The sequence below is a fragment of the Entelurus aequoreus genome, linkage group LG22, assembly GCF_033978785.1.
Source record: "Entelurus aequoreus isolate RoL-2023_Sb linkage group LG22, RoL_Eaeq_v1.1, whole genome shotgun sequence".
Lineage (NCBI taxonomy): Eukaryota > Metazoa > Chordata > Actinopteri > Syngnathiformes > Syngnathidae > Entelurus > Entelurus aequoreus.
In genome coordinates, this window is record NC_084752.1 from 25,627,056 (window position 1) to 25,639,630 (window position 12,575).

General features: G+C 38.8%; 1 protein-coding gene across 4 annotated transcripts in view; it reads left to right on the forward strand.

Annotated features, from left to right (window-relative positions):
* Positions 1-314: 314 nt before the first annotated feature.
* Positions 315-12,575, forward strand: part of LOC133639201 (CREB-binding protein-like) — a 37,113-nt gene continuing 24,852 nt past the window's right edge. For 2 of the 4 annotated variants that reach the window (XM_062032336.1, XM_062032338.1), the window contains exons 1-9: positions 362-494; positions 2,363-2,621; positions 8,296-8,409; positions 8,621-8,872; positions 9,032-9,131; positions 9,307-9,444; positions 10,611-10,728; positions 10,838-11,009; positions 11,104-11,166. In XM_062032336.1, coding sequence (XP_061888320.1) covers positions 492-494; positions 2,363-2,621; positions 8,296-8,409; positions 8,621-8,872; positions 9,032-9,131; positions 9,307-9,444; positions 10,611-10,728; positions 10,838-11,009; positions 11,104-11,166 — 1,219 coding nt within the window. In that variant the 5' untranslated portion in view covers positions 362-491. Of the gene's footprint in view, positions 495-2,362; positions 2,622-8,295; positions 8,410-8,620; positions 8,873-9,031; positions 9,132-9,306; positions 9,445-10,610; positions 10,729-10,837; positions 11,010-11,103; positions 11,167-12,575 lie in introns of all 4 variants that reach the window. The other 2 variants (XM_062032335.1, XM_062032337.1) reach the window with 2 other exon arrangements.

Consider the following 12,575-nt stretch of genomic DNA (forward strand, 5'->3'; position numbering starts at 1 on the left):
CACACACTAGATGTGGTGAAATTTGTCCTCTGCATTTGACCCATCCCCTTGGGGAGCAGTGGGCAGCAGCGGCGCCGCGCCCGGGAATCATTTTGGTGACTTAACCCCCAACTCCAACCCGTGTTGCTGAGTGCCAAGCAGGGAGGTTATGGGTCCCATTTTTATAGTCTTTGGTATGACTCGGCTGGGATTTGAACTCCAACCTACCGATCTCAGAAGACCGTTTTCAATGTTCATTCTTAATTAGCCACATTGTGTGGGTTTGTAGAGATCATACAACAAAATAAAGTGTTTTTATTCTCTTCTTATTTCAGATGAGCTTGGGTAGCAGTGGGGTTCCATTTGTGACTCAGTCCTATGGACCGGGAACTGCAGGGCCTGGCCAGCAGATAAACCCTCAGCAGCATCCCCAGAACAAGACTGCCCTTGCCAACAGTCTACCACCTTTTCCCAGTGAACTCAAGGGGGCAGCTGTTACCAGTGTGCCAAACATGGTTAGTGCCTGTAAATTCAGCTTTTGCCATACAGTACACCAGTGTTTCTCAAATGGGGGGTAGCGGCAAAGTGTCAGGGGCGTCCTGAGCAGCAGGGGAGATTTTCGTAACTTCGTCTACACTTTAGTATTTATGTGGCTTGGTGGCAGCAGTGCTCAATCTAATCAAGAGGTTCCATGAAAAGCTATAAAGGTTGTCTGTTTACAGTCTGTTTGTTGTTTTGTGAATACCCAGAAAGCAAGGAAGATACCTAATCATCATCTGGTCATGCTAACGTAACAATTAGTCCTTGTATAATAGCAATATATTTTCAAAGAAAATCACACAAACAGGAGAAAATGCATTTTAATGTGAAATCCATACCAGATACAAAATGAGCTGAGCAAATCTGAATGTTGCCAACATTCTTCCCATCCAAATCCTGTTTGAGGCTTGCAAGCCATTACGGTTTCTTTCTTTTTAGACATTTATTTATCTGTGTTCCCTGTTTTTCACAACTTTGGTCAGACGGTAGCAGGGCTGGGCGCTATATTGAGTTTATAAGATATATCGATATATTTTTAAAGAAGATATGAATTTTAAAAATGTTGTAATATCGATATGATTTATTTCACGTTAAAATGTGTTCCTTGTTCTCCCCCGCCATGGGCTACTAAACCCCCACCCTTCCTCCTTCCAAGACGTGCTTGCATGTATAAGAACATCCATGATTAATTGGTTGTTTAAAATGATGAGTCACGATTGGTTAGGGACAGGCCAATCAGAGGCAAGATAGGGCGGGTCATCGAACCAGGAAGGGAAATCACAAAGTGCCTGCCTGCAAATGTATTTTTTTATCTGAGTTTGATACATTTTGTATTATTTGCACAGCTATGTTATTTATTTTACGCATAAATAATATTTTTCTATTTTATTTATGTTACTGTATGTAATTCTGTACTACTAAAACAGTTTATTTTTTGTGCTGTTAATACCCATCTTGACTAACTGGGTTAATACAAGTGCCATTGACTGTTTACAGTACAGTTGTCATTCAGTTAAATTTCAGTGAATCTCACTCAAAAATGAATGTCTTTGTATGTAAACTTTCACCGAAAAATATATCGAAGTATATATCGAATATCGAGTTTTAGTAAAAATATACCGAGATATACTTTTTTTCCGTCCGTATCGCCCAGTACTAGACAGTAGTACTGTAGATGTTTTTCTCTGTTTGCTCAATTCTGACACTGCAAAAGTTAACCATTAAGATTTAACAGGTGGTAAGAGTCACTTTCATAGATGTGTTTTCCTCCACTATGGCTGACTTTCTGCTTGTTCTTAAGTGAAAAGACTTGATAGAAGTACACTGCACCTTCTGCGAGAAAACTGGAACATTGGGCATGAAAGCATTGGAATACAATGGAAAATCTGAAAAATGGCTGTGCGATGTTTGACAATATTTTTTTCCATACAAATTTGTTAGAGACTTCTGTTGTTTTTTAGTTGGGTTGAACAGTTTGTTTTCCAACGTGAAAGAACAGTGAATTAATTCACATACAGTAGTTACAGTTAATTATGGGTCTTTCGCTTTTCTTTGTGTCTTTGTTCTTTTTTGTCTTTATGAATGTGAAATGGAGTTACATTGTATTAATTATGGTTTTTAACAAAGTCTTAAAGTTTTAAATTTGACTTGTTGAAACCTGCAGAGACCCTGTTATATTAAAAATATGTCTTTATTTTTACCTTGTGGGTTAATTTGGAGTCATTTTTACTGCTTGCAATAGTAAATTTCTCTCATGCTGTCCCCACTCAGAAGACCATATCAAGATATTACCTATTTATTTGTGGTTCATCACAGCACCGTCTTTTTTGTGTTCATACTCAAGCAGCAGCCCCAGCAACAGGCAGCCATGCTGCCCGTGGCCAGTGGTGGAGGAATGGCAGTGTCTTCAGCAGGCCCGACAGCTGACCCTGAGAAGCGCAAGCTGATCCAGCAGCAGCTGGTACTTCTGCTCCATGCACACAAGTGCCAGCGACGGGAGCAGGCTAATGGAGAGGTACGAGCCTGTGACCTACCCCACTGCCGCACCATGAAGAACGTCCTCAACCACATGACCCACTGCCAAGCCGGGAAATCATGCCAGGGTAAGTTTGGAGTATTTAGGATTGGCGATTTTAGATTCTTATGTCAGAAATGAGCAAAACTAACGATTATTTTGGAAGAGAAAGCTGTGAGTGAGATGCTCACTTAGTATATCCACGGTGAGATCAAATATTGGTTATTTGAAAACGCATGTAAATAGACAACAAATCAGATGTAGGACATTGTCATGGATGGAATCAGAATCAGTGTTATTGTCATTTCTTCATTTATAATGTGAAATCTTATTACACACCAAGTGAAATAAATCATGCTTTTATTTATCTTGTTTTTTATGATTATAGCTTTCAGATAATGTACCGGTAATCAAATTGATCATCCAAATATGTCACAGTGAGCAAAACACTGAATTATTGGATACATGTTTCTACCTCACAGTTCTACATTTGGGTCAATATCAAATTAGCTTCTAAAAACTGTGTCATACTGATTTATCCTCACTTGACAATTGTATCCAAAACATGTTTTTCAATATAAATGTGAAGATTTTGATCTGTATAACATATTTAACATAAAATTAATACATATTTTTGAAATGTAAAATATAATCTTCAACTTAATTATCCTTGACTAAATAACATTCCGTACAGTTTCACCACTTGACTTTTGCAGCTAATTTTAAAAACAGGCTTCTGTTTAAACACCTGTATTAGCTTTTGCTAACAAGCTTACTATACATGTCGCCTTTAAATACAAACCCCGTTTCCATATGAGTTGGGAAATTGTGTTAGATGTAAATATAAACGGAATACAATGATTTGCAAATCCTATTCAACCCATATTCAATTGAATGCACTACAAAGACAAGATATTTGATGTTCAAACTCATAAACTTTATTTTTTTTTTGCAAATAATAATTAACTTAGAATTTCATGGCTGCAACACATGCCAAAGTGGTTGGGAAAGGGCATGTTCACCACTGTGTTACATGGCCTTTCCTTTTAACAACACTCAGTAAACGTTTGGGAACTGAGGAGACACATTTTTGAAGCTTCTCAGGTGGAATTCTTTCCCATTCTTGCTTGATGTACAGCTTAAGTTGTTCAACAGTCCGGGGGTCTCCGTTGTGGTGTTTTAGGCTTCATAATGCGCCACACATTTTCAATGGGAGACAGGTCTGGACTACAGGCAGGCCAGTCTAGTATCCGCACTCTTTTACTATGAAGCCACGTTGATGTAACACGTGGCTTGGCATTGTCTTGCTGAAATAAGCAGGGGTGTCCATGGTAACGATGCTTGGATGGCAACATATGTTGCTCCAAAACCTGTATGTACCTTTCAGCATTAATGGCCCCTTCACAGATGTGTAAGCTACCCATGTCTTGGGCAGTAATACACCCCCATACCATCACAGATGCTGACTTTTCAACTTTGCGCCTATAACAATCCGGATGGTTCTTTTCCTTTTTGGTCCGGAGGACACGACGTCCACAGTTTCCAAAAACAATTTGAAATGTGGACTCGTCAGACCACAGAACACTTTTCCACTTTGTATCATTCCATCTTAGATGAGCTCAGGTCCAGCGAAGCCGACGGCGTTTCTGGGTGTTGTTGATAAACGGTTTTCGCCTTGCATAGGAGAGTTTTAACTTGCACTTACAGATGTAGCGACCAACTGTAGTTACTGACAGTGGGTTTCTGAAGTGTTACTGAACCCATGTGGTGATATCCTTTACACACTGATGTCACTTGTTGATGCAGAACAGCCTGACGGATCGAAGGTCACGGGCTTAGCTGCTTACGTGCAGGGATTTCTCCAGATTCTCTGAACCCTTTGATGATATTACGGACCGTAGATGGTGAAATCCCTAAATTTCTTGCAATAGCTGGTTGAGAAAGGTTTTTCTTAAACTGTTCAACAGTTTGCTCACGCATTTGTTGACAAAGTGGTGACCCTCGCCCCATCCTTGTTTGTGACTGACTGAGCATTTCATGGAATCTACTTTTATACTCAATCATGGCACCCACCTGTTCCCAATTTCCATGTTCACCTGTGGGATGTTCCAAATAAGTGTTTGATGAGCATTCCTCAACTTTATCAGTATTTATTGCCACCTTTCCCAACTTCTTTGTCATGTGTTGCTGGCATCAAATTCTAAAGTTAATGATTATTTTCAAAAAAAAGAAAGTTTATTAGTTTGAACATCAAATATGTTGTCTTTGTAGCATATTGAACTGAATATGGGTTGAAAATGATTTGCAAATCATTGTATTTCGTTTATATTTACATCTAACACAATTTCCCAGCTCATATGGAAACAGGGTTTGTGTGTGTATATATATATATATATATATATATATATATATATATATATATATATATATATATATATATATAATTATTATATATTTTATAATATAATTATTATATATTTTATAATGTAATTATTATATATTTTATAATTTAATTATTATATATTTTATAATATAATTATTATATATTTTATAATATAATTATTATATATTTTATAATATAATATATCATATATATTTTATAATATAATATATAATTTATATATATATATATATATATATATATATATATATATATATATATATATATATATATATATATATATATATATAGATATATATATATATATATATATATATATATATATATATATATATATATATATAATACACTACCATTCAAAAGTTTGGGGTCACATTGAAATGTCCTTATTTTTGAAGGAAAAGCACTGTACTTTTCAATGAAGATAACTTTAAACTAGTCTTAACTTTAAAGATATACACTCTATACATTGCTAATGTGGTAAATGACTATTTTAGCTGCAAATGTCTGGTTTTTGGTGCAATATCTACATAGGTGTATAGAGGCCCATTTCCAGCAACTATCACTCCAGTGTTCTAAAGGTACAATGTGTTTGCTCATTGGCTCAGAAGGCTAATTGATGATTAGAAAACCCTTGTGCAATCATGTTCACACATCTGAAAACAGTTTAGCTCGTTACAGAAGCTACAAAACTGACCTTCCTTTGAGCAGATTGAGTTTCTGGAGCATCACATTTGTGGGGTCTGGTCCTTGGCCTGCCGCGGGGTCTCCTCCCAAGTTTCACTGAAATGAGGCGCTTTTGGTAGCCAGCCACAAGCTTTTGAGCACTCCTCTTGACAAAATTGGTTCAGCTAAATGTGTTGGTTTTCTGACATGTACTTGTTTCTTCAGCATTGTCCACATATTTAAGTCAGGACTTTGGGAAGGCCATTCTAAAACCTTCATTCTAGCCTGATTTAGCCATTCCTTTACCACTTTTGACGTGTGTTTGGGGTCATTGTCCCAAGACTGCGCCCAAGACCCAACCTAAGGGCTGATGATTTTAGTTTGTCCTGAAGAATTTGGAGGTAATCCTCCTTTTTCATTGTCCCATTTACTCTCTGTGAAGCACCAGTTCCATTGGCAGCAAAACAGGCCCAGAGCATAATACTACCACCACCATGCTTGACGGTAGGATTGGTGTTCCTGGGATTAAAGGCCTCACCTTTTCTCCTCCAAACATATTGCTGGGTATTGTGGCCAAACAGCTAAAATGTTTGTTTCATCTGACATCACAAGGACAAAGATAAGACCTTGAGGAGGAAAGTTCTGTGAGATGACAAAACATTATAGCTAGTATTTATTTTATTTGAACACTGACAAAGTTTGCAATTAAATAAAGGACAAATGAGCGCCCAGTAAACAAACTAAATACTTTATTAACAAGTTGTGGCAATGTTCCCGACACATCGCCTGCTGCATGTTTCCTCATGTCATTAACTCTGTCACAGGAGCTGATGGATGCTGTATTGACAACATTAATTTATTGAGCAACATCAAATAGTTTTCTCCTTCGCTATATACTGTTAGTGTGGTACAGATGCGTCTGTCTCCAATATTGTCCACACCTGTCACCATCTAAAAACAGCAGCGCGCTCTTACACGCACGCTGAGACTCCACGGAAAACGAGGGAAAATAAAGTTAAACCAAGTGCTTGGCTCTGTTTACTCCGAGGGTAAATCTCTGTCGCAAAGTCCGTATAGTTGTGTTCTGCCATGTTATTTCAAGCTGAACGATGCATGCACCAGCGCTGCTGTGAGTTTGTTTCCGGAAGTAAGCAGTGTTGCCTAAAATGCGTTAATAAATTACCGTTTTTTGGTAAATAAAAATGTAAGCGGTATTACTAACGCGGTTTATCATTATACCGTTTATCGTTACATCCCTAGTGTATATATATATATATATATATATATATATATATATATATATATATATATATATATATATATATATATATATATATATATATATATATATATATACACAGGTAAAAGCCAGTAAATTAGAATATTTTGAAAAACTTGATTTATTTCAGTAATTGCATTCAAAAGGTGTAACTTGTACATTATATTTATTCATTGCACACAGACTGATGCATTCAAATGTTTATTTCATTTAATTTTGATGATTTGAAGTGGCAACAAATGAAAATCCAAAATTCCGTGTGTCACAAAATTAGAATATTACTTAAGGCTAATACAAAAAAGGGATTTTTAGAAATGTTGGCCAACTGAAAAGTATGAAAATGAAAAATATGAGCATGTACAATACTCAATACTTGGTTGGAGCTCCTTTTGCCTCAATTACTGCGTTAATGCGGCGTGGCATGGAGTCGATGAGTTTCTGGCACTGCTCAGGTGTTATGAGAGCCCAGGTTGCTCTGATAGTGGCCTTCAACTCTTCTGCGTTTTTGGGTCTGGCATTCTGCATCTTCCTTTTCACAATACCCCACAGATTTTCTATGGGGCTAAGGTCAGGGGAGTTGGCGGGCCAATTTAGAACAGAAATACCATGGTCCGTAAACCAGGCACGGGTAGATTTTGCGCTGTGTGCAGGCGCCAAGTCCTGTTGGAACTTGAAATCTCCATCTCCATAGAGCAAGTCAGCAACAGGAAGCATGAAGTGCTCTAAAACTTGCTGGTAGACGGCTGCGTTGACCCTGGATCTCAGGAAACAGAGTGGACCGACACCAGCAGATGACATGGCACCCCAAACCATCACTGATGGTGGAAACTTTACACTAGACTTCAGGCAACGTGGATCCTGTGCCTCTCCTGTCTTCCTCCAGACTCTGGGACAAGTCTAGTGTAAAGTTTCCACCATCAGTGATGGTTTGGGTTGCCATGTCATCTGCTGGTGTCGGTCCACTCTGTTTCCTGAGATCCAGGGTCAACGCAGCCGTCTACCAGCAAGTTTTAGAGCACTTCATGCTTCCTGCTGCTGACCTGCTCTATGGAGATGGAGATTTCAAGTTCCAACAGGACTTGGCGCCTGCACACAGCGCAAAATCTACCCGTGCCTGTATATATATATATATACAGTGTATATATATATATACTGTGTGTGTGTGTGTGTGTGTGTGTGTGTGTGTGTGTGTGTGTGTGTGTGTGTGTGTGTGTGTGTGTGTGTGTGTGTGTGTGTGTGTGCGAGAGTGTGTGTATATATGTGCACACACATGTATAGGCTAAATTAAATGCAGTATGTTTTTGCCCAATGCTGCCCCCAAGTCACAAGGTTTCGACACCTTTGGTCTAAAGGTATTTCGTGGCTCCTTGTTGTTCTATTACTTTAGTATGAACTCTGCTAATGTTGTTTCTGCAGTGGCTCACTGTGCATCATCCAGACAGATCATCTCCCACTGGAAAAACTGCACACGACACGACTGTCCGGTCTGCCTGCCATTGAAGAATGCCAGTGACAAGCGCACACAGCAGCGTAAGTAGCAGGTTCAATGCACCTCAATTGTTAGATTGATATCATTTTGCCATTTCCCTTAGGGGTACAGTGCAGATTATTTGTTGGTTTTGTAGTACTGAACTGTAAACAGTAATCGTGCCCAATAGTCAACAACAGAAACCGCTACCAACAAAATCTGAATTTATGTATGTATGTGTTTTTCACTGATTGGTTTGACCTTTCTTTCTAGCCATGAGTTCCCCAAATGCTGCTCTCCAGAACCCCATGTCTGCAGTTGGTGGGGGCCAGTCCAGTGCTCCTTCTATCAATACCTCAACCCCAATAGACCCTAGCTCTATGCAGAGAGCCTACGCAGCACTTGGGCTGCCTTACAGTAGCCAAGCCACTGGGCATGCCCCGCCCCAACAGACCCCAGGTTCAGGGCTGCCGACAGGTGCACAGAATGCCCAGGCCCAGCAAATGAGAACCATCAATGCACTTGGTAAAGTCACAATAAATGTTTCTTTTAATTGCCAATGGCAGTATTTAAAAGTTATATTGATTTTATCAAGTTGTGATGGAAATGTATATACATCAGAAATTCAGCCATTTTGACTTGCAAAACCAAGGTGCTGACATGTATTCGTCGCATTCTTTACAGGTAATCAGAAGTCCCTTGCAGGTGCCACAATTGGTGTGACTACTTCGGAACAGACCAACCTGCACACAGACTCTCTTCCCAACACACTCAACACTAACAAGTCAGTCCTTATGGCTATTAACTACATTATAGACACTAATTCAGAATTTCATGAGTTACAATCAGCGACCTGAATATTCTTCATTGTTTTCCTCTGTTTTTTGAAATATTGCTTGACCTAAAAGTGGCAATATAATATTGTTGATGAATCCCCCACTTGGTTTCTTCACCTTTAGTCAGCTGTTGTCAGATGGATTAGCCGTGGGCACAATGAGCAATCTACCCACAGCAGCACCCATCTCCGCAACAGGCACCAGGAAAGCCTGGCATGAGCATGTCACCCAGGACCTGCGCAATCATCTTGTACACAAACTGTAAGTATATGATCTATTACTAGGCTTATTGGGCAAGTGTAGGAACTGTAGTAGTCATACTTTTGTAACCCACCATGATACATTTAACCTATAAGGTAGGGCTAAGAGATTATTGGAAAAATCTTTGTAACTCATATTTAGAGCTTCGAACTGGCGTAAACTGCAGAGTTGGTTAGTCTGTTTTTATCCGGCTGTAATTCTGTGTAGTTACACAACATACATCCAGGTGTCGCAAAGTGTGAACGCTGCCAAAAAAACAGCAGAAGTAACCTCATGAAACTGTCCTATGTAGTCCCCTACACAGAAGTGATATGGATGAAACCTCAAACATGGAACTACCTGAATTCTGTCAGTTTTTGGACATACTTTGGCTACAATAAGAATAACCTAAAAAGTAGATTATAGTAGTTAAGAAGTTAAGTAATTAAGAAGATAATCTTGCATGAACCAAAATCAAGATAGATGGTTCAATTAATTGTGATTTAGATTTTTTATGTAACCACTCAGCCCCATTGTGAAATGTATTTAACTTAGTGCTTCTCAATTATTTTCTGTTACGCCTCCCCTAGGAAGACGAAAACATTTTGCACCTCCCCCCCACTTTTTGCTGTGAAAAGAATAAGAAACAATAACTTAACATTGATTTTTAGTTAAGCAGAAATATTTAAAGTGCATTCATTTGCCTAAAATAAAAAATATTTATAATCCTTATTTAAACTTTATAAATTATTGACAGACTTGAACCATTTGATACTGAAAAATTAATTTTAACAAACTCAAATAATAATACATTTGAATTCATCCGCAAAATATAAAACACCTTAGCTTACAAAACAAAAATGAATATAACAATTTGTGCTGATTAATTTTTTTTATTTGAAGTCAGGATTAATGGCTACAATGAGCAGATTTTGTTGTGCGCAGCTTTTTGAAGCTACTGATACTGCATGATACTGATAAAGCATGTTCCCCCAGGGTCATACTCGCTCCCCCTGGCATCGCACTGTGCCCCTGCCAGAGGGGCCCGTCCCACTATTTGAGAAAAAATTATTTAAAGCAAAACTTGACACCTCAGCATGGGTCAAAATTTGCTTTCTTCATTTAAATTTTAATGAATGTATTACCTACTTTCAAGGTTTTTTGAAACTCAAACACTTTCCACACAGAGTGCAGGCCATATTTCCCACCCCTGACCCGGCAGCATTGAAGGACAGACGAATGGAGAACCTAGTTGTGTATGCCAGAAAGGTGGAGGGGGACATGTATGAGTCAGCGAATAGCCGGGTAGGTGCCTAAATAACCTGCCCAAAGACCACCTACATAAATGAATACCTGTCTTATCCAACAAATTAATTAGTGAGGCTGTTGTCATATATTTTTTTCTTTGGTATAGGATGAGTACTATCATTTCCTTGCTGAAAAAATTTATAAAATTCAAAAGGAGCTAGAGGAGAAAAGACGCTCACGGCTGCCGAAGCAGATCATCAATCAGGCACCTATGACAACCCAGGGCACCCAGCAGCCTTGTCTCCCACAGCCCAACACCTTAGGCCCCAGGCCACAGAGTATGTGCTTTTATATTTATTAGGGAACTGGGGTGTACTCTCTTTTGGTGATTTTAAAGGAATATTCTGATAATAAAATTGTTTTGTTGTTAAGATGGACCTGTGCCTCTGCCCAACATGCCAAATCAAATCATAAACCGCATGCAGGTTTCCCAAGGTATGTCTTTCTTTTTACATAATCACCTGTATTACACTACCGTTCAAAAGTTTGGGGTCACATTGAAATGTCCTTATTTTTGAAGGAAAAGCACTGTACTTTTCAATGAAGATAACTTTAAACTAGTCTTAACTTTAAAGAAATACACTCTATACATTGCTAATGTGGTAAATGACTATTCTAGCTGCAAATGTCTGGTTTTTGGTGCAATATCTACATAGGTGTATAGAGGTCCATTTCCAGCAACTATCACTCCAGTGTTCTAATGGTACAATGTGTTTGCTCATTGGCTCAGAAGGCTAATTGATGATTACAAAACCCTTGTGCAATCATGTTCACACATCTGAAAACAGTTTAGCTCGTTACAGAAGCTACAAAACTGACCTTCCTTTGAGCAGATTGAGTTTCTGGAGCATCACATTTGTGGGGTCAATTAAACGCTCAAAATGGCCAGAAAAAGAGAACTTTCATCTGAAACTCGACAGTCTATTCTTGTTCTTAGAAATGAAGGCTATTCCACAAAATTGTTTGGGTGACCCCAAACTTTTGAACGGTAGTGTATATCGTAGGGATAGCCTATACCACTTTTCATGTCTGATACGATATAGCACTTTTATATATTTGCAAAGTCCATAGCAATACAAACCTTTTTTTTCCCTTTTTTGTGATCGTAATGGGTTCAGATAATTTATATGCATGTGTTTTGTATAAAACACACAGAGATTATGCTCTCTATAAGGGATAGCATAAATTGCCCACAACATGACTTCAGTTATGCCTTACTGCTGCTGATATGTTATTAAAAAATGAAATGCAATTACAGTATTTTCCGCACTATAAGGCGCACCTAAAAACCTCCAATTTTGTCAAAAGCTGACAGTGCGCCTTATAATCCGGTGCGCTTTATATCTGGACCAATAATGAGCCACAACAAACCTAATCTTCATTTTCATAAAGTTTAGGTCTCGCAACTACGGTAAGCAGCCGCCAACGTCTTTTTCTCCCATAGAAGAAGAAGCGCTTCTTCTTCTACGGGAAGCAGCCGCCAACTTCATTTTCCCCCGTAGAAGAAGCAGCCGCCCCCGTAGAAGAAGAAGCGTGCGGTGCATGCTGGGATATATGACTGAGCGAGGCGTGCCGTTTTGATTTCCATTTGTTTGTTTATGTAAAGACCCCAAAATGGCTCCCATTAAGAGACACGCTTACGACGCAGAGTTTAAACTTAAGACGATCAGTCACGCAGTAGAACACGGGAATAGAGCAGCAGCGACACTGACTCGATTAATGACGACTTCGACGAGACGGAGCCAGGCATGTTGGATGCCGAATCCGCCCAACTGTTTAATTCGGACACTAAAGAAGACGAATTTGAGGGATTCGTGGATGAGGAATAACTTCATAAAGTGAGC